This window comes from Lepisosteus oculatus, chromosome 12 (genome assembly GCF_040954835.1).
Source record: "Lepisosteus oculatus isolate fLepOcu1 chromosome 12, fLepOcu1.hap2, whole genome shotgun sequence".
NCBI classification, from domain to species: Eukaryota; Metazoa; Chordata; class Actinopteri; order Semionotiformes; family Lepisosteidae; genus Lepisosteus; species Lepisosteus oculatus.
This window is the reverse complement of record NC_090707.1, coordinates 23,385,917-23,412,206: the sequence shown is the minus strand read 5'-3', so window position 1 is coordinate 23,412,206 and position 26,290 is coordinate 23,385,917. Positions and strand designations below refer to the sequence as shown.

Genomic DNA, 26,290 nt, shown 5'->3' with positions numbered 1-26,290 from the left:
TTTTGGTTTGAAATCAATCCAGAGAAGAGCAAACAGATAAATACTTAGACTAAAAGAAATGACCTATGAGGGGACACGATTCAAGAAATCAAAATATTTTAAGGATATTAATATCAGGCTTCTTCAGAACAGTGAATTTTTCATCAGGCAGAAGCGGAAACTTGGGTTAAGTGCATTTCTAATGGCGTTTTGGAGGTACTTTTTTAAATTACATTAAAGTAATGTAAAAAATATAAATGAAAACTCACTCCCTCTGATTTGGCGAGCCTTTCAGGCGATGAACGCCCCTGCATACTGAGCTACAGTAAGGTAAAGAATTACTGTAAAACTGCATAGAGGAATTCGAACATAGTGGGGTACAATATGATTTGACACCAGCTTTCCTCAGTGATCTCCTCTCCCCTTTAAAGGTGCATCTAAACTGGGAAGTTATAGTATAATCTGGGCCAAAAATTAGGGCACTGATCCCTAAGCAGCGAACAGAATCAGATTTCCTATTTGCTTTCAAAAGTAGATGTCTATCAAGGTGCAATCTATCAATGGTGAAAAGAAACAACTGCACTCTGCCATGGTCTCCAGTGGAGCTATTCCTATGTATTCTTTATGCTCTGCTCTGATGTCATTGCAATACAAGCAGTCCCCTAGCTTGGTAACCTTTTCTTTTCAGACTATCCAGTCTTGCTGCAAGAGTACTCAGTACCTTTGATCTATTGTTCATTATCTAAAGTACTGAACAATATTCAGTATCTGCTCAGTATCTGGGTTCTTTCACCACCCACAATTAAGTCCAATTTTGAGATCGATTGCTGAACAGTTCACATTTGAACAATTCCAGTATTGCAGTTATCTGTGAACTCTTTGCTTAAACATCCTTAACGCTAGGTACAGCCCACCAAGAGTCACAGAATTACCAGTGCAGGAACACCAAAGCACTTACTTTGAACAGATCAACAAAACTATACCAAGGCAGTTTCTTTTTTTTTTTAATCAATACATAATAATTATAAACTTTATTTTATACAGCAACTTTAAAGGTGGCTTCTCAAAGCACTTTGTTAAAATTGTAACATTCTTGTTGAATACATTTTGCATAGTGCTTCCTCTTCACCAGTTTTAAATATAAATAAGTCACACCTTCTCTATGTTGATCTTTCAAAAGTCGACACTTTCAGCACTGTACTTGTCCAGATGTTAACCCAACTGACACGAAAATGCATGGAATCTTTAAAGTGTGCTATGGCAAGCACCGGCATGTTGAACAAGAGATGCACAGAAAGGAAGTGTCATAGCAGTTTAGTCACTTCTGCCACTTTTTTTTACAAAATCACCTGCAGGTGTTTAACAAAACCTTACACCAAAGCTTTAGCAAAACTATTCAGCAAAAATGCTTTAAAATGAAAAGATGACAGTTTTTGTCCAAAACAAAGCTTTCCACCACCTAAGCTTCATAAAGCATGGAGCAATTAGGAATGCAGATATTAAAATGAGCAGAAATGTTTTGCTTGCCTTTAGGCTATCAGCCAGTACTAAAACACAACCCTCTATAAAAATATAGGCAGAAAGTCAGTATTTACAATCTGTTCTTCTACTTAAGCAGATGTCAACAAAAAGAGCATCTAAAAGATTATATTAGTACTAAATATTTGTAGTATACAACAAATGTCAGGTCTACATATTAGCATTTTGCTGGATAGTACAGTACTTCATTGAATTCAGTTTCATATGTAAAGGTCAGGCCATTTTTAACACTTGTTAAAATGCAAGCAAGGCTTTAAACCTGCAAGAAAGCATAACCTCATTTCAGATTTGTTTTTGCTTACTCCTTTGGCATATGTTAAATACACCATGTTTACATTGGCTTGCACGAGGCAAATTAAGTCATTCCCATGATCCTGAAGTCATTACACTGCTGCCAGCAGAAAAGGCCAGGACAAATAAACAAGAATGGCATCACTGGTGGCATGACAAGAACATGACACCTGTGCTGCATTGAAGGCATGGTTTAAAGAGCACCCCACAGATTATCAAGTAAAGCTTTAGAGTCCTTCATGTCTGTTTAACATCTAAAAAAAAACTCCAAGGAAATACTTGAATCCAACATTGTCCTTTTAAATAAAAGAATTTGAAACTAAACTATAATTCGGCTTAAGGGCTTAGATGAAAAAGGAGGACCCTAATACTGATCAAACTTCAAAATACAGTATGTGATGCATTTAATGTGAATTTGTAATTGTACTACCTGAATCTCCCCCCCCCCAGGAGAAAAAGAGTTACTGAATGAATCCTTAAAAATGTGCAACCATGCAATTGGAAACTATTTTATTAATGATAACATATTCATAAAAAAACATTAGAAAACCTCAAATGTTTAGCCAGACTTTGAGTAAAGCCACTCAGTATCATTTGCACAAGTACTGTATCATTATTATTTTTAAAGTTTTTATCATCCTATATAAGGTATACATCTCTGTACAAGTCAAAACTACACAAATACAACAAAAACAATAAAGCATGGCCAAAGGTGTATTGTGGTTTTATGTTTTAGTTTACAGTGACATTAAAACCCTTATTAAAGAAATCTTTAAAACTCAAAAATTACATCAACGATCAGAATTTATGGCACTTGCTGAACAGATCATCAAAAGTGTCATATTAACTTAAGGGGATTTCCAGACATATGCATTGACTTTGTATCTGAAACATGGCTTTTCACTAAAGTATTAAGTTTAATAAAGCATAAGGAATATTATAATATAAAAACAATATTATAATTTTAAACTAATTAAGTGAACAGAATCATTTTGGCTTGAAACTAAATATTAACTGAGGACTTGTTTTAGGAATTCAAAGGTCTGAAAGGCATAGATCAAGATGAATCAGTGGACTTTAAGATCAGCAACAATATCAGGACATGGGGATTAAAGTAAAATAAACCTGGAGGCAGTGTTTCACACCAAGAATTGTAGAGATCTCGAACCAGATTGGTTCCTAGTCATGTTGAAGCCCACTGTGGCAATTCTTCAGAAAATGTCTTACTGAAAATTGTGAATTATTAAGCTTTTAGTAACCAATCGAGCAAGATGTCTGTACACTTTATATTTTTGTTCTTGTTATGTTCTACCTGGTTTTTAAGTAATTAGCTAGTTTAAGATACAGGATACTGATTTTCTCGTGTGCAATTCTATAGCTGTCTATGAAAACAACAGACATATATCCTAATCTAACCATTGTCCTTTAAATTTCCTATAATCTGAAACTTTGCTCAACAAATATTATTGCTTCCAACTGCAAGGAAGCTAAAAAGAACAGATTCGCAAATACTTATTTCTCCACTGATCTACAGGAATGGAGAGAAGTAATGTTACTTCTTGTTGAATTACTCATTAGAACATTTAAATGAGGTTCTGGTATTATCGATCTCTTTTTTTAAATACCCCAAATCATGCTGGATCTGTATAGTTTAACACCACAGGTTGTAGATTTGAAAATATACTATAGTGTAATTTTTTTAAGGACATCTAATCAATATATATATATATTTAATTTCATTTCCATGAATTATTGCATCATTTCACTAAGATTTGTTATCTTAACACCATCAAAACAATTGACTGTTGGTGGGTAATTCTTCATATTAACTTTGACTTTCTGAACTGTAAGCTATAAGATGTTTTAAGAATTTGATCAATTATAATATAGTATATGTATAATTTATGCTCACACCCGAAGAAGGCTTTTCTTTCTTCTCTTTCCAGCATGGAATAAACCAATTACTTGTTCCAGAATATAATATGTATTCCTTGATTTCTTTTGCAGGTTCATTTTTCTGACAAACCATCAAATAAATTGAACTTTTAAAATTACTACACAACTGTATTACAATAAAATTATTTTCTAAAGAAGAAATAAGACAGTTTACTTTAAAAGGCTTCTTAGAAACGTGGATATTTGTGGATATTCAGAATTAAACCCTGCAGCTCAATGGAAGGGATTCTGCTTCAAATTAGAAACAAATCTTCCTTTTTGTCTGGCAAAATGAAAACAGGAACATCTCTTCTTAAGTGCTGCAGAGCATAAACCTACACATACAAGTAAACTGCTATAAGCAAAGGCAGGACTGATCTTTATTTTTGAACCCTCCCAATCTGAAATAGTCAATTGTTAATCAATTTAGCTTTTTACAATCCTCATACCCCCAGGGTGGGAAAGAAGACACTGCATATTTTCACAAAATGTCTTGTGCATTACAAGTTCCACAGTTAGAATTAAGTACAAGACACCAGCTACACTAAAGGAGCACAGGTGTATGATAATCCAATACATCACTGTTGCATTGATTTACCTCAGCAAGATACACAGTGCTCCCCCTCATTGGACCTCCATTTATAGCGAATAACAGCTACTCTATAACGCTACAGCTTTGTGATCCAGCAATGTCTGGACTTGTGTTGTGCTCCAAACCAACAATAACAGAGTTTCAAAGAGTAAAATGGTTATCAGAAGAAGGTACGGTAGTCCAACCTACCACCACTAAAAATGCAGTAATAACTACAAAGAACAAAAAGCTAAAATTAACTGAGAACATATTAAAGTACTGGTAATCTACAGCACGACAATTTAAAAAAATCTGTTCCTGTTACAGCACATTTTCAAACAAAACGCAAACAAACAGATTTGGTCTCTTCCTGGATCATATATCAGAATTGTAGCATTGCTAGCAGAAAATAGATCATTTACATGATCTAAACAAAATGTTCCAGTCATTCAGCTTCCTTACTATGTGCATTATGGCAACGGGAAAGAAAGGTGAAAGCCAAAGTAAAAAAAAGCAAACACAGTCTGGCTTTCCGAGTGCTCTTCAGAACAGAACATGTACTTAAATGAAAAGGTGTCCAACCACCTTGTATCAGAAATGTGTAAGGACGGAACAAACGGGGAAAAACCTAAAAAAAACAACTAAAGAACGGCTTAACTGAAAACTGAAAACAAAAATAACCCCCTTTTAAGTCTTACACCATTATTATGGAATAATTAATGTTAATGCTAAAAGTGTTACAAATAGAATACTAGACACAGAGGCTATTACATTACAAGGTAGCTGTGATATGATTGGAAAGACACAGGCCTGTTTAACAGAAACTGTTGGTGATGAATTAAATGTCAAATAGGTGCATATATGTGCAGATCTAGCACCACTGTACAAAAATAAGATGCAAGCACAGGAAATAATGGCAGAAGCAATTTGTAATCCATACTGGTAAAACTCTTAAATACAAAATTAAGATTATAACAATAAAATGTTGTTATACACCACGAATTACAGGTGTTTATATGAACCACCAAATAGGATTAGGAATGCCTGTGTATAACAAATCAGGACTTAAATTTACTCTACACAGACTGACATTTATGCTGGGAGTTCTGAAGTAGGCATTGTGACGACAGAACTGGTTAATCCTTGTTTTTTACACTGTATGTTACAGTACCCACAAGCAGAGGTACTGGTATTGGTCTAGTTTTCTCAATGAGGACACAGTATGTGGAAAAAGGTGAGAGAACAGCTTGGGAAGCCACAACGCAGTATGTTCTGAAGGATGAAAATCTACAAAGGTAGAGAGATGTGTATTTTATGCAAGTACAGGCTAGGAAAAAAATGAGACATTTTCCAGCCAGAAAAATTGAGTGGAGTCTGACAAGAGTATCAGTAGGTAATAGGTGTTATACATCAAAAAGTAATGCAAACTAAATTCCTCTCAATGTTTAAGACCTCAAAGCTCAGAAAGCATAGCCTAGCAGTTTCATAAGTCACTGAAGAAAAGCTACAGAAGAAAGCGCTTCTTAAAACATGTAAAAGGCATTAAGACACAAAGTTATGTAGAGTGCAGTAAGCAACAAGCAGTAGTAAAAAGGGACATCGGAAAAGTTAAGATAGAAAAGAATATTGTAAATTTTGAGAAGTCTCAACATAAAAGAGTTACAGTATGTTAAGTATTACAGGCCCTCAGAATTAACCATTCAACTGGAGCTGATAGTTAATTGCAGCCTGTTAAGCAAAAATTATAGATTTCTTTGGATAGGTTAAAATAGCAATGGATACTAATAAAGCCTTCAATATCATATATTTAGCTTTCCAGAAAGAACTTGATAAAGGTCCATATCAAAGATTAATTTCAGATTGAAAACTGCAAAACCCTAAGGCGATACATGTGCTCAAGGTGATATGTAAGACTTATGTACCATAAAATGCTAGACAGAAACCTGGTAAAGAAATGTAATATGGACCAGGGCAGTATTACATGCAAATAGCAACAACATATATCTATACATTTGGTGAAACTGAGCTTTAACTATTTTAATTTAGGTGATTTTGTGGACACCTCATTATCCAATATGACAAAATATAAAAGCCAAAAGTGTAGAATTCAAATTAATTGAACTTCTGTGAATATTATCCAAGCATTAGTTAGACCTCATTCAGAATAATGGGTACTATTCTGCTTGTAGGACTTCAAGACGAACATAGCTGCAATGGAATAAGTTCAAAGAAGGGCAACAAGGTTAATTCCTTCCCTTAAAGGGGTGTTCTATACTGACATATTGAAAGACCTGCATCAGAACTTAAATTTGAATAAAGGAGCCTGCAAAGGGATGCTATTCAAGCATGCATAATCCTCAAAGCATCTCAGCTCAATGGACTACTTCAAGATCAAGGCAGAAACATGAACAAGGAGGCACAAGTAGAAAGTAAAGGCAAATATCTCTAAGACAGAGAATACTTCTCCACATAAAGGGCTGCTGGAGTCTTAGGCTACCCAACCATACTGTTGAAGATGATACCTTGGCTTCATTCAGGAAAGGGCTAGATGTGATCATCTGACCAATCACCGACTAACAACCGAAACCGACGAACTGAATGACCTCTTCTTGTTTGTAGCCTTTACGTTTTCTACATATGCAGCTTTCTTTCAGACTGGTTGGTACATTTGGCAAACCTAATCTCTTTAAGTGTGCATCAAAATAATGCCTTTCTATGTCAAACCATGAAACTTTCTTTCATCATTATAATTCAACAATAATAAAACAATTCCTTATTCTTACATAACTCTTTTCAAGACACTCCACTCACAAGTGCTTTACAGGTAATGGGGACTTCCTTACAATGTAGTTACATCACCACCAATATGAAGCACCCACCTGGATGATGCAACAGCAGCCAAAGTGCACGCAGTATGCCCACTACACATCAGCTATTAGTGGGGAGGAGAACAGAGTAAAAAATCCAATTCATAAATGGGGATTATTAGAGGGCCATGATTAGGGGGTAACAGCAAGGGGGCAATTTGGCCAGGACACCAGGGTAACACCCCTACTCTTCTTGAGAAATGTCCTGGGATTTTTAAGGAGCCAGAACCTCAGTTTTACATCTCATCCAAAAGATGGTGCCATTTTTACAGTATAGTGTTCCCATCACTATTCAGGGGCATTAGGACCCACACAGATTGCAGAATGAGCGCCCCCTACTGACCCCACTAACACCTCTTCCAGCAGCAACCTTAGTTTTTCCCAGGAGCTCTCTCATCCAGGTACTGACCAGGCTCACACATGCTGATGTTCAGTGGGTTGCTAGTTGTAAGTTGCAGGGTGATATAGCTGCTTAATATCATTATATGCAACTCAGAAATACTGGTTTGATTATAAATAACAGAAAATGACCTTGAACCATTTAAATGGTTCTTACTCCTCGCAACACATATGCAAACTGAAAAGATCACAGCAATATTTAATACTTTTATAATTAGCTTTGCTTGTCATTTTGTGATACGGTGATTTAGGAAAAATAAGTATATTAATGAGCATACTTTAAGAAAAAAAACTAAAACCAATATTGTATTAACAATGATCTTGACAGTTTCTAACCTGTTTATCCAATGAAAGCTTGGGTACAGACTATATATTTTTCCTCAAACAGTTCAGAAACTGCTGCGAACATGGAGGCTAGACTAGGAGATTGTGCTGGCATACAACTGGCAGACGACTGTCTGGTTTGGGTTTCCTTAGTTGTTTGTGCAACACTGACCCCTTTGGCATGCTACAGTAAGTGTTTTTCACCTTCCAGTATTATCCATGAGCAATGTTTCATGACTCCATCTATCACTAAACTCTGCATTGTTAGCTTTCAACATATTGTGAGCCAAACTGATTAAGAATTAGAGATTCCAAATGTTAAGGTTAGGCTATAAAACATCGTTCTTGTTTTATAAAGTTGTTTAGGCCATGCACCATTCAATTTGTTTTGAGCATGGCCTGTCATTCTTAGGTATCTCTAAAATGTACAGTGGATATAAATAGTCTGCACACCCTTAATGAAATTGCAGGTATTTGTGATGTAAAGCCATAAATCAAGATAAAACATGTCAGACATTTTTCCATCTTTATCGTGACCTTGCAACCAACAAAATTCAAGAGAAAAACAAATAGATCATTATTAGGGAACATAATTGAAATTAAACACCCTGGTTGCATAAGTATGCACACCCTTTTATAATGGGGGCTGTAGCTGTGTTCAGAGTTAACCAATCCCATTCAAAATCATGTCCAAAGGTAAGTAGCATACACCTGTCATCAATGAAAGTGGTTCTGATTAACCCCCCCCCCAAAAAAAAAAATCAGCTGTTCTTGTAGGATTTCCTTGAAACATTCATGGTTGGATCCTACTGGGATAGCCATGGTCCGCAAGGAGCTAACAAAACATCTACAGGATCTTATTGTTGAAAGGTACCGATCAGGAGAGGGGGTATAAAAGAATATCAAAGGCATTGGATGTACCTTGGAGCCCTGTGAAGACTATCATCAATAAGTGGAAAAAATGTGTCACCACAGGGACATTGACAAGATCAGGACGACCCTCCAAAGTTGATGGCAGGACAAGGATAAAACTTATGAGGGAGGCTACCAAGAGGCCTACAGCAACATTAAAGGAGCTGCAGGAGTTTCTGGCAGGTATTGGTCACTCCTTGCATGTGACAACAATCTCCCATTTTCACCACATGTCTGGGCTATGGGGTAGAGTGGCAAGACGGAAGCCATTTCTCACAAAAAAGAAAATCCAAACCTGTCTAAATTTTGCAAAAAAAATAAGGGCAAAGGGTGAACTTTTTGGCCTTAGTCCTTAAAGACAGCTTTGGTGCAAAGATAACACAGCTCTTCATCCAAAGAAGACCATACCTACTGTGAACCATGGTGGTGGAAGCATCATGCTTTGGGGCTGCTTCTCTTCAGCTGGGACAGGGGCTCTAGTCAAGATAGATGGGATAATGACTAGCTCCAAAAATCAAGATATTTTTGCACAAAACCTGCTGAAGATGAAGAGGAATTTCACCTTCCAACATGATAACGACCCAAAGTACACATCCAAGTCAACCATGGAATGGCTTCAGAAAAGGAAGATCAAAGTCTTTTAATGACCCAGTCAGAGCCCAGACCTCAATCCCATAGAAAACCTGTGGAATGACCTAAAGAGAACTGAGTAGAGGAGATCCTCTGGCAATATGAAGGATCTTGAACTTTTTTGCAAGGAAGAGTGGGATAAAATTGCAAAGTCCAGGTGTGTAAAGTTGATAGAGACTTATTCACAGACTTACAACAGTACTGCTGTAATAAATGCAAAAGATTCTTTCACAAAGTATTAGTTGGGGGGGGAGGGGGTGTGCACACTTATGCAACCAGGGTGTTGTAGGTTTTTTAATTTAAACTATTTTTCCTAATAATTATCTATTTGTTTTTCTCTTGAATTATGTTGGTTGCAAGGTCACATTAAAGATGGAGAAAATGTCTGACATGATTAATCTTGATTTCTGGCTTTACATCACAAAAACCTGCAATTTCAATAAAGGTGTGTAGACTTTTTATATCCACTGTACAGGCTATGCTATTGTTCTGTTTTCACAGTTGCATGAAAACGCAGAACTGACCAGTGCCACAACTTTTCAATAAGTGATACCATGAAGATATAAAAAAATATCGAAAAAGTTGCAAGCGGTCACAAAAAAGACCAGAAAGTATTTGATTTGAAGCCTTTCAGACAGCCATTTACTTTAGCTCCTAATAATAAAAATGTAGCTGGATACTGTAAAGGGCTTACAAACACAGCTGGAAAAGACTTTATATAAGACTCTAATGACCTCTCTGAGATTATTATCTTTTTGTATATAGTGACTGTATATTTTTTATATTTTACATTAACTCTAGTTTCAAACTGCTGACTCACACTGGAAATAAAGGAGGAATGGACTTCACATACGTGTCCGCAGGACTTATTGAGCTCAAGAATAAGGACAAGCAGACTGGCATCTGCTTCATTTGAATGCTGTTGTCTGAAGAAGCCCAAGGTTTATGAGTTAAATGCATGTTTATGGATTTAAAAGGGGTCCAAAATCAAGAGTTTGGAATGCTAAAACATGAAAAGAACAGAACCTTAAGTCTACAGAGGTAAATGTTGCAATATTAGTTTCATTCAAATGTATCGATAAGGTCTCTAATACCACCAAACAATAAATAATGTTAAACCTATACAAGCAACATGAAACGCAACACATTAGATGTAAGTAGGTAGTTTTACATTCTAGTCACAATGATATATCAGTCTAGAGTTCATCCTTTTTTCTGCATAGTTTCTACAGTGGGGACTAGAACCCACAGTTACCAGTCAAACCAGAGACTTACCCACTATGCAATGCTGTAGATACATATAAAATCATTATAGTCAAAAAGCAGTTGCACTTATATAGCAACTGCATATTATAAAGCTATGTAATATATAATACTGAATATTCATTTCAAAGGACCTAAAAGAGCTTTAAATAAAGGATGGACCTAAGTGTAGCATCCACCTGAATGACAGACAACAGATATAATATGCCAGCAGGCCCACTATACAGTAAAAGAGGAAGAGAAATGAGAAACCGATTAACCAGATAACACTAAGAGTGAACATCGGGTAGGTTAGACAGTGCAAACAATTTCAGAGTGAAATTCAGCTAGGACACTAGGGTTAACACTCTTACAGTGTCATGGGATCTTTAATGACCAAGTAGTAAGGAACTCAGTTTAACATCTCATCCAAAGAACAACAGTGTATTAGGGGATTGGTTTGGAAAATATCATCCAAAGTGTAAAATGTAAGATACAGGGCCACCAGCACCACTTACAGAAGCAATATGGCTTTATGGGAGGGATCTCATCCCAGTATTGACCAAGCCTAAGCCATATGTAGTTTCTGAGATGAGGAGATCAGACTAAAAACTGATTTACCACTGGGGTCTATCAATTAATGATTTGGCAAGCTAGTTCACTAAACAACAGATCAGGTAAAGAAGTGAGATTTCTTTTTCCCCATCAGTAGAAAACATATGTAACCTTTAGGTACACTACACACTTGTAGAATACTTTCAGCAGCATGTTGCAATTGCTTTCAAAACATTTAAACTGAAAAGGGAACTGGCAGCTTGGGTTTGCACAACATTTGGGCAGTTTAAGTACCACTTTCAATGACACTGTAATTAGTATACTTGTATTCTTGCTCTAATGCCTTCACTAAGGAAGATGCCTTTCCTTTGCCTTTTGAGATTAAAGATCCAGTATTCACTGCTTTTGTTGCTGATATATCAATCACATCAGATTTCTGTAGTACTAAACAAAAGCTAGTAAATATACTACAGGTGGAGATTAAATTGTCTCTTCTAAGGACAGATTCAGATTTGTAAAAGATTTAACTTTTTTGTGCATTATGTTGGTACTCAAAATGTAGTTGGAACAGACATACTGGGTAACTTTAACACAAATAGCATGAAATTAATGTCATTACATTCCTAAAAGCATGTACATTCAAGTTTTACTGTAATCTTGATAAGCCATCTCAATTATACAATTCTAGAACCAAATTCTTGGGAATGTGAATGCTTCTAGTGCCCAGAAGGAAAACATTTTATCTCAGTATGCTATAAAAATAAGAGCTATTGCCCATTTTGTTTGTTACTTTATTAGAGATCAGAATTCATCAGCTTAAGTAAAGGTATAAGACTTTAACATAGATTTTAGGTTTATTTCTACTTGCTAAGTTTAAAAAAAGGTCTCAAACTGTTTCATATGCATTTAAAGTATTTCCACCATGAACTTAGAACATAAAAGCCTTTATAAACATTTAACTAAAGTAGCAGGAACAAAAATCCACACATCTGTTATACAGAAAACATTGTAGAGACCAAGCCACAGTATGGCAGTCAGTAAAAAAATGTAGACAAAAAACACTTAAAAGTAAAAACAAATCTCATAAAGCAGTTCAACTACAACAACACACTCTTTAGAGAATTATTAACAGAGGACACAAGCCAACAAGTGCATATGGGTTCAAGAATCCATGTTACCTCCTTGTAGATCTACCTGCAATTTCAAAATGGCTTTGATGTTTCCTCCTTCTCAGGGAAACTCACACAGCTTCCACCCCCCCTGTTGACAGATGTTACATATCATGGTACACACCCACAAACATTTGGCCTTGATCAGCCACATAGCAGAGGGTGTTTTTTTTTTTGTTATGAGAACTAAATTATTACTACATAACCAATATATATATATATTTACTTTGAAATGCACTATAAAATGGAACAGGTTGTAAAACACTACTGGCTTTCTTTTAAAAGCCTAGGTAAACAGTATGTTAAATTCATCCATACATTCTCTAACTGATTTATCCAATTCAGCGTCATGGGGCAGCAGGGGAACCTTCCATGTACTCATACTCACACCAGGGCCAATTTTCCCAATTAACTTACCAGTATGTCTTTAAACTGTGGCAGGAAACTGGAGCACACAGTGGAAAGCTTCACGAGCAAGGGGAGAACATACAAACTCCATGTAAATAGCAATGCAGGTCTAGAATTGGGCCCCAGTGCTCTGACACAGCAATTCTAAGCTTGAGCCACAGTTACACCATACTATGTTACATCTATAATTTCAAAGATTAACACCCGCCTTCATTGAACCCACAGGTTGAGCCCTATGCTCTAGAAGTCTAGATGTAACCAGTTCCAAGCCAGGATCATTTGACTACCCAAATGGACTGTGACCAGAATTCCTAAGGGGCAGTACACAACTGGCAAAACCGTGGTAGCCTGGGCAGCAGTCAGACAGGGTCCACTTGGCTTTAGCAAAACAGCAACTTAAAATGTCTTAAAAGCTGGTAGACGTGAAGTGAGTCAGTAAGAGCCATGCTTGCTCCTTTAATTTGCTGCTGACTCTCCAGAAAGGCACTTAGATGCTTGCAGAGCCACTCAAGCTCTCAGACGCGAGCAAGTCAGAGGAGGTCCTCTACAGGTTTTCATTCTTCCTATGCAATACCACAGTTGTAGCCATGAGTTGAGTCTTTCCTACATCTTACTGGCTGGGTATACAACAGGTTTTTGTAGCAACTCAAACATCCAGCAATGTTTATAGTACATTCTGATATAGCACAATTAAGATATATTCTAAATATAACAATAAGGGCAAGTGGGCACTGATACTACATGTGGCAATGTTGTCAATATAAGCCAGTACTAATAGGACACAGAATTTATCAGCAGGTGTGCCACACGATGTGAAGTAGTCTGTTTTATGGAAAAGCCAGATATAAGAAAAATAAAATTGTAATATATATTAGTTCTGTGAAGAAAACAAAGTGTTGTGTTGCACATTTGGTGTATACATGAGACAGCGGCCACATTCTAAGTCTATTCATGTGGAAAGTGCTTGTGATGCAAGTTAACTTTTTCAAGTTTGATGGAAAAAAAAAACAATATCTAAGAATAGCTCAGCATGGGTTCTGTGTTTCACCGTCATCAATTCCTTCCAGGATAAGGGGACTATGCACTTCAAGTAAAATTCATTTGTGAAGAGGGAGCTGGAATGACATAAAATATTAATATTTATGCAAGTGCGCAGTTAAAAGAAAAGGGTTGAGAAACACTGCCCAACAGGTCATCGTCTTCCTTTCAAAACAGGTAAAAAAAACAAGGTTTACTTAGGACACAAAGTCAAAACCCCAATCGCACTGGGCATTTTGTTGAAGGAATTACACAAACTGCTATACAATGTCTCCCATAATACACATAAGAACAGCATCAACTCCTAGAAATTTCACTTGCTTCAAAAAAGAAAGAACAGTTGGAACTATATATGAATTACATTATTCTTCACATCTAATGATATTTAGTGAACATTAGGTTTGTAATTGGAGTTTTTGGTTATTATTCACCAAAGTGAAAAGTATATCCACCTCATTCACAGGATTCAAAGAAGCTACTGAAATGAGAACTTCATGCACAATACATAGTTTTCAAAGAGGACAGAAATACAACATACTAGTAGAGTCAACAACACAAACAGAAGGACGTTGCTGCACATAGAGTTTGAGACTGAATCTAATGACTAAACTATGTCTTGGATATGGATTCTGAGGAGTCCTGTGTCATACATGTTGGTGAAGATCTCTAATCAAAAAGTTGTTTAGAACTGGACAAGCAAGGTTGGACAAATCCCCTCCATTCTCCTGAAAGCTTTCTTTTACTCTTTCTTTCGACAGCACCACACCAAAAACACTACACAGCACAGCCTAGTTATAATCTTATTGCTCTATTATTAATATAGTAAGAATGTTCTACAAGCGCTTAAACCCTGTAAGTGTATTTTCTTAACAGTTTGCAGAGAAACCTAGACGTGTGCTACAACGTGCTATTAGTAACCCTGTAGTATTTTAAAAAATACTACAGCATACTGCAGACCAATAGAGCCCATACCTACAATTACGTAGTGTAGTGCACGAGGTGTTGTTTTTTTGCTGCAACGTTCACTGAACTGTTATTATTCTGCTTTATTTACTGTGTATCAACGTCATAAGAGAGCCCAGTTGAATGATTATTGTGGCTTTCGAGTCACTTTTAACAATAACTTTGCAAAACGTATTTTAATACTAAAGAACGGTATATTTACACATAATCTTCATTGTTTATACTTAGTTAAAGTAAATGTACTTATAGCCAAAATAATAATAATTTAAGTTTTTAATAAAGTATCAAGGCCTCAGAGCAGCTACTCACGGAAAATAACGCTTTTACTGTACTGCTCAAATGGGCCCCGCCCCCTGACTGGAATCTAAATAACCTATCATGCATTAAAAACTTACAAAAAGTTAACTTTTTTAAATTAAATCGGTTAGAAATGTAGTCTCAACAATTTATTAGTAAAGAAGTTCAATATCAAGCTTCATAAATTAACTTTTAATCACCTGTCTGTGACTGTGCCCACCGCGGCAACAACTCAAGCAAACTTGTCAAGAGACTTGCAAACTTCCTTCATTTCGAGTTTGCAATGCACAGTAAAAGCACAATACGCGAGTTAAAACAGGAGATTTACAATTTGCGTTAACAGAGTTCGAACTTTAAGTAAACCCGGCTGTGATTTTCGGAAAAACACCGCCCCGACAGTACAAAAATAAGTTTGACATGTGCAGTGCACAAACAACTCCGGTGCGAGTCTCCATAACATTTTAAGCTTACCTTTTTCTCGTAGAGGAGTATTCACCTCTTCATCTCTGCTAACTTGCGTAATTATAGACGTGGACTGGTGGTCCATTAGATCCGTAATTCCAATATAGCTGCAGTTTAAAAGTTGTTACCGTTTTTCTACCTAATATATATTGATATATTTACAACAAGTTAAAATAACCCCCCCAGTTTTCCGTTATATACATTTAATTTCTGGCATAAATATATACAACTAAAAGTTTAAAAGATATAAAAAATAAAAGAAAAAGTAAAAATACAAAAGGGAGTTTCTTGTTGATAACTTTGTTACAACATGGAGTTCTGTAGCTCTGCTCTTCAATTTCAAGACACAAACATGGAACTTGGCTGTTTCAAGGCCTCCCCTCCCTCTTAAAGTGGCTATGAAAGAGTAGCTGCAAACCGCAGGAAACAAAAGCTTCGCTAGATCGCGCCACTGTATGGGACCGTACAAGAAGAAAACTGGTTTAATAAGATGCATAAGATGATGGGTAGATGGACAGAGGCACAACGCATGGAAAGATAGACAGAGCTATACCATGTACAGATAGATTAATTTCAATAACTTTTAGATTATGATAATAATAATAATAGTGGATTGTCTGACGTAGATGCAGGAAATCATACTACAAGATATTTGCAAACTTAAACCAAAAAAATAACTTAAAACAGGAATGGAAACTATTCTACTAAATTATTAATTTTAATATACCCATTGCATGTTTTTTTTTCATTAAGTCATATTACTCCATACACACCACATGATGTAATCAAAGAAGTGCACATTGCAATTGCAGTAGATCTCGGACTTTTTTTATTTATATTACTTGCTTTACAATGAGCCCATCCTTTAAACCATTATTGTTGGGGGATTGTTCCCACTTAAACCGAAGTGAAATTAAAAGATCGTTAATTTTGTCAGATCTGGTGTGCGTACAGTATGTGTGTTTCTGATTTTCCGTAGGGTAGTACACACAGTATCTGTGTCCAGTAGATGTATTGCGGTACACAATGTGTATGAATTGTTTTCTGTACTCCCAACTATTTATTCAGCACCAAAGGAATGTAGCGACCTTTTGAACCGCTTCTATAGACATTGCACTCAAGGTCTAAACTGAGGTCTAAATCTTGTCTGGCAGTATTGCAACTTCAGCAGCCTGGTTTCTCTTGGTTTCATAGTGGAGAGAATCTATACAGAAAGCAAGCACAGTCCGAAGCTGACCGAGACAGGAAATTGCAGACAATGCTGCCATTCAAAGTCAGCTCGGAACCAATGACAGTGACGTGGCGCCCCATTGAAGAAACCGGGCACCTCAGAGCCAAGCACATTCCTGGAGCCACGCTACAATATCAGGGACCGTAACCAATTCGTTTAGCTTCATACATCTCTACCAGACTCTTGCACGTTTATTTAGTTCGTAATGCATGTTAACCGCTGGATCACTCCACTCAAAAAATTGCGTAAACACGCCAGCCTAAACAAAAAAAAAAACACACACTTCTCAAATTCTGGTATAGTCCAAACAAAATTTGAAGTCGGGATGCAGTTTTATTTTCATAACTGACTTCCCTGGCACTTCGATGTTTTATTTTTTCAACTGGCGTTCAACTATCCGTTACCTTTGAGACAAACAGTCATGATGACAAAAGACAGCAATTTTCAACTCTTAAAATAAAATAATTGTATGTGTTTAAAACCAAACTGAAGAAAATAGACTCTAATCACTGGCTAATTGGTTTCAGTTTTCTTTCTGAGGTATATGTGTAAATTTACTCTCTGATCTTAAAATGTGAAATAGAGTTTGTAATTGACATCAGCTCTATGCCAATTTTTGAAGTTCAGAAAATCATGTTATCCATTGGTTGGCACAGTGCCACAGTGGTTCACATCGCTGTCTTGCAGTGCTGGGGTCCTGGGTTCAATTCCGGACCTGGGATGCTATCTGTGTGGAGTTTGTATGTTCACACAGGTTTCCTCCTACAGTGCAAAGACTGGTAGGATAACTGGCTTCTGGGAAAACTGGCCCTGGTGTGAGTGTGTTGGTGTCAATGTCTGTGTCTCCCCTGCAATTGACTGGTGTCCCTTCCATGGTGTACCCAGCCTTGCGCCTGTTGCTTGCCAAGATAGGCTATGGCTCCCCCGTGTCCCTGAATTGGATGAAGTGGTTAAGAATTTGATGGATGGATGGTAACTGTTTCAGAATCAGAATTTCCTTCATTCAAGATGTGCTTCCTGAAATGTAACAAATTGTTATTCACACCTATGAATGTTCATCCTCAATTGATGAACTACTAAGAGAAGTTTAGTCAGAAATAACAGCACAAAACATTGAGGAGAGGCTGTGTAAAGTTGAAGTCATTGGAAACGTACCCTTATGCAGTATTTTTGACACTCAGGACTGACAGAGCAACACGGTAAAAAAAAAGTCTAAACAAGCAGATCAATTAACTGATCAATTAGCAGTGGTGATATAGAGGTCATCTTATGAAACAGCAAGTACTGTAGTTCTTCTAGCCCCAGCCCCAAGGTGGAGAACCACTGCTATCTCTAATCACAGGCACACACAAAAAAAAACGTTTAGACAAAATTTAGCAAATTACCACTTTCTAGCAACCTTTCTAATCCAATAAATAAGTTACAAGTAATGAGTATTCAAGGTATGCATAAAAAGTTATTTCACTGACAACAACTACAATTTGAAAAGTTCAATGAGTTAAAAAAAAACGTATACCATGTGAGTTATCATGTACAGTATGTGTCAAATAAGTGGTTTTCACAAACCATATTTAATAGCCTATGCTTAATGAATTTTATTAAGAACACTAATAGAGGAAAAAACAGGTATACAGTATATGCCACTGTGCCAGCGATACTAGAAATTCCTTACATGCACCTGGGATACTTTCTACGCAGAATTTAAACTGTTTTTTGTAACTAGTCCCCCAGTGAACGCCACTGGAAACGTGCGTACTCAGAACTTCCTTCGTGCACTGGTGTGTACAGAGCAGTACACAGTTTAACTGTAACTTTCCTTATGAACAAGCAACCTACCGTGGAGGCTATTTCCTTGATGCGCTCTGTTTTAGCTTTCATTTTGCCAATGGTGGGGCCCACACCTCGTACTTTTAATTTCCAGTTTATCTTATCTACAGTTTCTATAGATTTATACAATAAAAATAACAATGCGAATATTCATAACCACATTTTTGTCACTGCTCGGTGCTTTAAAAAAGCGAACAAAAAATACGTAATGTGTTGCCCGTTTAAGGTGTTTTAAAATGAGCACGCAAACAACTTTTGAAAGGCCTTTACTTGATTCGTTTCGGCTTGCTTTTTCTCTTTGCAACAAGCCCGAAAGGAAATTAACCGACGCAAGTCTTTTAAAAACAATAGTTCAGCTCCGATAAGTTTCTTACAGTGAGCTTGTTGCTTCAAACTACTGTTTAAGGTTTGGTAAAAGTTTTTGCAAACTTTTTTTTTGGCAAGCAGTACATAGAGGGGAGCCTTGAAACCGTCAGAAAGGAGAAAGGAGGTTAGGGAGAGTCAACAAAGTGCGTTCGTTGTATTCCCGTGTGATTTGCGTTGTATTACCATATAGTAATTAATAACAAAAATAATTTAGCCTTTTTCCTCAGAGAATCTCAAAGCACTTTACATCTTTGGATGGGAGACACTTCATCCATCACTGAAGTACCGCATCCACTTCAGTTACTTGTAGCAGCAATTATGTGCCAGCTATACCAATAAACTGTTTATTCATTAACTGAATTAAAAAGAAAAGAATTAAAAAGTGCCTCAACCATTACACTAATACCTCTACTTAAAAATCTGGCTGAGGCGCAGAACATCTGGAGATCTTAAATGACCAAGTTTTCAGGACTTCAGTGTAACATCTCATCCTAAGGACAGTATCTGCTACTGTACCTCTATCTGCAAAGCCATCAGCCCTTCCAGTTCCCAGAAGCAGATTTGCCACTAAAAGGGATGTTTCATAATTTCATAATCAGTTTATTTTACTCAATTCAAATTTGGCCTTGTTTGTTATTTTACAATGGGCATATTTAGGACTCTATCAGGACCCTGTCGGATAGGATCTGAGATCATTGTGAAGAAAAAAGTGGAAAATCTTGGATAGACCAAGTCAATCTCCAGATTTAAATCCAAATAAGCATGTTTTTTACTTAAAATATTGAATTCAGGAGGTCCTAAGAAAAGGCTGGACCAATATCTGAAAGTATTATATGAAGATTTTGGTGTTTCAAAACTTTGGAGTCACTGGTTTTGTCTTTGTGTACATCTGTCTTGTACACATTGTCAGATTGTGGTATGCATGCATGTGTGTATACTGTATATGTGTACCCTGCAATGGACTGGTGTCCCATTCAGACTGCTTTGTCCACTTTGCTTTCAAGATGTTTCAGTTCTTATGATAACACATGCTAAAGATGTGCTAGAATTGCAAAGGCAAATAAGAAATTGAGAAGGAGCAAAGTATTCAATATTTTATTAAATAAAACAGGTGAATTAATCTGATGACAAGAGAGAAAGTGTTGCATTGATGGTACTTATTAAACTCTGTCTTCAGGTAGGTTGTTAAAAGATTATTTATGTGCATTTCTAAACTTTTAAGTGTCGGAAACTAAGGGAAATGGCAGTCTAAAATGGAGAACTAAAATGAAATTGTCTTAGTGAAATGCACATCAGAAGAAACTCCTGTGGGAGAAAGGACGAATTCAAACTACAGTTTCAAGCAATCAATCAATAACACTAGGGAGATACTGTCTTATTTGGGGAGAAATCAATCAAACACAGTTTCTGAAGACAACACCATGTCATGTGATTTAATATATAGTAATTTCTTTTAGTTACTTGTGCACTGTATGGAAAGATCTTCTTTGTTATTATGCCATAGACAAGAGCACATACGTGCCCATAAAGAAAGTCAAATGAGGGGTAAACTGAGCCTGAGAGGGAGCTGGAAAAGATACAGGCAGAAGGTAAGATGGAGTGCTGCTGTGTGGAGAGAGAGGGCAAGGAAAATAGCCTCCTCAGATGATGTCCACACGGGCAAAGGACTGATCTACACCCAGATTGTTCTCAACAAATATTTCGTATTTCCCTGCATCTGATGGCTGTGCATCTTTGATTGTCAGGGTTGTGGAGGTGTCCTCTATTTCGTAGAATACTCTGTAAAACAACCGAAGGAGAAGAGGCATTATACAAAGCATTTTATTCTGAGACCCTCAGTAGGTATTAATTAAAAAAAAAAAGGTTCAAGCAGTATGAAGACAATATCTAAAGGAAATTTCAAGACTGTGAAATTGCCCCAGACCCAACTAAATCATGACAGATCAATAACCGCTGAGCTCTTCAGTACTGGTAAACTTAAATACCTTCAATGGTATTTCAGAAGGTTGTTAGCATCAATAATGGTAAAATGAGTATTTTGTAACAATGAAATTACAGAGGAGCTTAGTGTACTGTTTCTCACAAATAAGGGTTATTACCCTGAGTACTTATTCAAAAATGCTCTGTCCATGAGTCATTGTGATAAAAAGAGCTTTGAGTTCTTTGAGTGGAGTAATTGTGGATTGTAAAACTATCAACAAACTGAAAAATAAATTTGACTTAAATTCTTTCACTCTTTACCCCCACACACAGATACTCAATAAATCTTATGCTTCATATGTTTGAGAGAATGATTTTACATGACCCTTGAAATTTGTTGCCTTGTGCCAAAAAACAAATTGTGCATTGGATATTAAAGGTGATTTTGGACAGACTATAATGTTTTTTTTTTAAAACAAAAGTACAGCAAATGCAATTGGATAACTTGTGTACATTGTACACTGTATATGACCAGTCTGCCAGTTATCTTTGAAGGCCAGAGAAGGTACAGCTGACAGTAGCGACAGTTCTCAGATTTGACTAGTATTGCTTTCTACCTGTTATCTTCCTCAATGTCCTCTCCATCTTTTGCCCAGCCCACATCTGGAGCTGGGTCCCCACTGATCTCTGCTTTCAACACTACTGTTGATCCCTTCTTCACCTTCACGCTGTCTGGACCCTTGGCAATCTTGGCAGGAACTGTGGACACAAGTAGATACTTTACAGTAAATTTAGATACTACTCCTGCTACTATATTGATTAGTTGTTTAGATTAGATAGTTGTTTTCTGATTTTTTTTTTCTCTTTCGGATGTGTAGCCAAACCACCTTTTGATTTAAAAAAAACAGGCAAAAGGACCCTGAATAAAAAGGAACCATTAAAGGAATTTAATAGTAAACTTAGTTTTAAAGTTTGCAGTTTATGGGGGACTTTGTTCTTTTTTGTGGATATGTCACTTTTGTAAGTACCTCATTGCAGCTTTGAAGACAAATCATTTCGAACTCATGAGTGGTCCTAATTATATTTATTAAACTCTGCTTATTATTGCTTAATTGTTACTTACCTTTGTTATGCTCTAATGGTATCTTATGGATGCAAATGTTTCCTTATTTGGAATTCCTCTACTTGGAGTATTAACCCAATCATGTATGTTCTTTTAAAAATTATTAACAGTGTCATCTGAGCTTGTCTCTCATGGTGATTCCATTGTGGCATTTTGGATTGGTATTTATTGGTATTTAGTATTATGTAAGTACATTAATCTATTCATATATATCTACCTAAAAGAAACCCTACAATATTAAAGCAAATATTACATTTTAAGTTATCTAAAGAGAAGAAACAGAAAATTATATTTGTTGCAACTGGCAAAATGCATACTACAAATTTGGAGCTGCAGTATGGAATAATGGCTAGTACACTGAGTTTCCAATGGGTGGATAATACATTAAAATTCCATGTAGGATGCTGTTGTTATACCTTTGAGAAAGGTAGATCGCTCCAGTAAATCATCCTGTATAAACGGATACTTCTCAGATTATTATTGTGAATGGGAATTTGTTCTCAATCAACTTATCTTCTTTAAATAATGGATTAGAATGTGCTATGTAGCTACAGTACATAGGTAGGTAAAGTCCCCTTTTCAGCCCATAAAGGCCTATGGGAACTGGGGGACAAGGTCTCAGTTGGAAGTGGAGATGATGTGGTCAGCATCACACTCTGGCTGGCCTATTACCCCCAGAAGGACTTATCCCCGGTAATCATTGGGAAAGCAGGATGAGTGGACCTGGGAGCCGTCTGGAAGGAATTAGAGCAAGCTACATCGCTTGCCCCTATGTAGCTACATAAGTCATTAAATTATCATCCTCGGAGAAACAAATATTTGTATAATAAATACTAATATTGTTATATTAACAATGTGTGTTCAATTTCAACTAGTATTCACTGATTGTAGAAAATATGTGGAATAGATATAATCAGAATAAAATCTACATGTCTTTGATTTCTGAAAAGCAGTAGTAGACCCCTGTGTAGTTTTGATGGTGTGGGAGCGGCTGGAATGCTGTGTGCGTACCTTCCACTATTATGCGGGCTGAATCATAGGCCTCTCCAAAAGTGTTTTTGACCGAGACGGTGTAGCGGCCTAGGTCATTCAGCACTCCATCCCGCACGACAAGTGCCACTACATCTGGGTCTTCAAACACATAGCGGTACTTGGGACCATCCTTCAGTTCCTTGCCATCCTTGGACCAGACAATGAAGGGGTCAGGGAAGGCGCTCACTCTGCACTCCAGCTTGGCTGCACTGCCCTCAATCAAGATCACATCTTTCAGCTCCTGTAGGATCTTGGGGGGACCCTTTTCTCTCATCTCCTTGCGAGACCTAAGCAGAGATGCATTAGGAAGTGTGGTAAGGAAAATGTAAATGCTCAACAGCTTGGCACACTCTGCACTTCCACAGCACACGTCAGAGATCTATTACAATGTTTCTTGATTAACAAGAAGCAGGGGAAAAGTATGATACACATCCATGGCTAAGGGTTTTCTTCTTTCCTATCATTTTTGGTCAACAGAGCAGGTACATTATCAACCAAAAGAGACACATCTTTAAGGAAAGCATTATGAATGTCTGTAACAAACTGCCCAACATCTAGTCTTTGAACACTGCTGTTGAATTTGACATAAGATTCTTAAAGAAAGTCCCACCTTTTTTTAAGACCATCTTAAAAAAAAATCCTCAGGCCTGTAACCTCTTTATTATTTATTATTATTACATTCTATTGCAATACCTGTGACCTCTGTAGGAAGCCTGGATGCGGATAGCTGCCTCTTGAATTTGGGGGTCATTGATATCAATGGTGCATCCTGGTGGGGGAGGGGCCACCTTTTTGGCAGGTGCTGGAGCTGGTTTGGACATCTGACCAAAATATGTAACATTATATTTATCTGATGACATCTGTTAACATTAATCAACAATGACACAAAGACTAGGCTACATGGATTGAAAGGTAGTACATGAAAAAGTCATGGGTGTCTTGAAAAAGTGCCACACAGCTGTGTTGTTGAAACTGATGCTTTCAGACCTCTTGAGAAGTGAATGATTGAGATGCGTAGATCCATTAGCTACTGCTAACCAAGTGAGCAAGTTAGACTAAACGACCTTCTCACATTTGTAATTTGTAATCTTTTGCAAACAATACAGTAGACATAACACAGAGTACCCTTCTTGTTCCATGTTGGAAAATAACATTTAAGTGAATAATGGCTACTTAATGAGAATAGTTCTGATGTACTGGAATCAACAATAAACACCAATCAATAGTAACCCACATCAATTCATACAATTAATAAAGATATAGCTAGAACCTTGATTAACAATATGATGATATGATACTATTATGATACTATAACATATTATGATATGAAGTTGCTATACAGTCCTGTATTAGAGAAAGTGCACACCAAACAAATTCACGTTGTTTTATATGTATGCAAAACACATACAATTTCTCTAATCACAGTGTCTAAAATTATGAAAATCAAATTAATTAAAACTAATATTCCCCCATAATCAGAGATGCCTGAAAGCTTTTGCCATGAACATGTACATATTGTTAGAACAAAACTTTTCTAAACAGAAAATAAAGACCAACCAAATATGTTTCAATAATCCATGAAAATATACAATGGCATGCAGTATCTATGATTTATTTATATTTGTACTATGTGATGATTGTTAAACTGGTTTTTGATTATACAATGGTGCCAATGTGGTACCCCACAACTCTTTTCATCACCATGTTGTTTGTTTCTACGGAGATTTTGTTGTGCTACCTCTGGATACTGTGACACTTGATAACAAGAGCAACACATAAGCCAGTTTTCCTAAGAGGGGTTTTCATAATTCTGTAATTAAATAAATGTCATGACTTACCCTGGTGCAGCTTATTCACCAGCCTTGACCAGTGCTCCACTCACTCCGCACGATAAAGCTGTGAGGGTGTCCACCCCTCTGGATGGGGCTTTATAAACAGGGCTCCAGAGGGGTTTATCCAAGTCCAAAGTTGACTGGGAAGAGGAATCCACATTCCAAGGCTGAGCCTGCCCTTCTTCGGACCATCTTCGGAAGCTGCAGCTCAGTGAAATTAATAAAAGATGGCCAACAGCCAGACTGTTTTACCCTTGCCGAGCAGGCAGACAGGCCATATATAGCCGTCAGATAAATACCCCAGAGGGTTTTTGGGGGTCACTAATAGCAAGTTCAGTGCTGTGCAATCAAATACTTAATCTTTCAGGGTGGAGGAATGGTGTGAAACGTGAGTGCTCCCCAGTGAACTAGCAAGCAGGTGCGCTCTAGTGGGGCTTATAAAAGGACTGCCTGGTTTGGGCTAAGGATCATGACGTAATAGAGGTGCATTGATTAGTTCTGTAATGTTACATTACTGTATTTTCCCTTTCCCTTTATTATTTTTCCTTCAGTTCATTTGCTTTGCCAATCAGTTCAACTGGTACTGAATAAAATAATAATAATTAATAATAATTGCTTACACTTATATAGCGCTTATCTGGACAGTCCACTCAAAGTGCTTTACAGGTAATGGGGACTCCCCTTCACCACCACCAATGTGCAGCATCCACCTGTTTTATGCCATCCATACTGTATATCCACCCCGTTTTCAGGGCTAACCTGTCTGTGTTTTCCAGTGCTGAAGTCTTTCATGCTCTTGAAGTGCTCACCCGGGACGCACATTTAATTTGTTTACATGCCTTTATATGTAAGTGATTGCACAGATATGAATGTACACTTGTTTTGATTACAATTTCAAATCAAAAGATGAGCAATGTTGTAGTAATTAAAGGGTATTGTTTTGTCTGAACAAACTAAACAGCTGCGTTAAATTCTCTGATATACCCAGTAAATCAAACATTTTGTTGTAGCCTTTAGGGTTCATGGATTCTCAACCAAAATAAACAGCATTTAATTAAATATTAAATATAATAGTGATTAAATCATCACTTGAATGCGTAATCTATCAAAGTTAAGAGAGTGATATACTGTTCCTTTATTATTATTATTATTATTATTATTATTATTATTATTATTATTATTATTTAATTTATTGCATGTTTATCCATTATGCATGGTGACTTGTACTTTGTGGATGATCTGCCCCTTGGACCATTATATAACTTCAGCTGAAAATACCTCTACCATTATGGAAATCAACAAGAAGTGAAATGTGAAAAATGACAAGAAACACAATAACTAACCTACAGGTTTTGATTTAATGGGCGTCTAGCCTGCT

General features: G+C 36.7%; 2 protein-coding genes across 2 annotated transcripts in view; both read right to left on the bottom strand.

Moving 5' to 3' along the window:
* The window catches only part of ctdsp1 (CTD (carboxy-terminal domain, RNA polymerase II, polypeptide A) small phosphatase 1), a 38,704-nt gene extending 22,776 nt beyond the window's left edge, over window positions 1-15,928 (bottom strand). Inside the window, exon 1 of the mRNA XM_006636703.3 lies at window positions 15,591-15,928. Coding sequence (XP_006636766.1) covers window positions 15,591-15,666 — 76 coding nt within the window. The 5' untranslated portion in view covers window positions 15,667-15,928. The remainder of the gene's footprint in view (window positions 1-15,590) is intronic.
* A 4,161-nt stretch (window positions 15,929-20,089) lies between these two features.
* Window positions 20,090-25,007, bottom strand: spegnb (SPEG neighbor). Its single transcript, XM_006636702.3, has 5 exons — window positions 24,919-25,007; window positions 23,774-23,901; window positions 23,060-23,367; window positions 21,543-21,684; window positions 20,090-20,784 (listed from the first exon to the last, which is right to left on the bottom strand). Exons 2-5 carry the CDS (start codon window positions 23,899-23,901, stop codon window positions 20,646-20,648), a joined length of 717 nt encoding a protein of 238 aa, XP_006636765.1. The 5' UTR covers window positions 24,919-25,007; the 3' UTR covers window positions 20,090-20,645.
* Window positions 25,008-26,290: the final 1,283 nt, after the last annotated feature.

What these genes read in the sequence shown, in the direction of transcription:
- spegnb (XM_006636702.3), bottom strand. Translation starts at nt 23,901, where the DNA reads ATGTCCAAACCAGCTCCAGCACCTGCCAAAAAGGTGGCCCCTCCCCCA. An exon ending in GCTTCCTACAGAGGTCACAG is followed by an intron (nt 23,368 to 23,773) that starts GTATTGCAATAG and finishes ATCTCTGCTTAG; the next exon opens with GTCTCGCAAGGAGATGAGAG. An exon ending in AGCCCGCATAATAGTGGAAG is followed by an intron (nt 21,685 to 23,059) that starts GTACGCACACAG and finishes TTGTGTCCACAG; the next exon opens with TTCCTGCCAAGATTGCCAAG.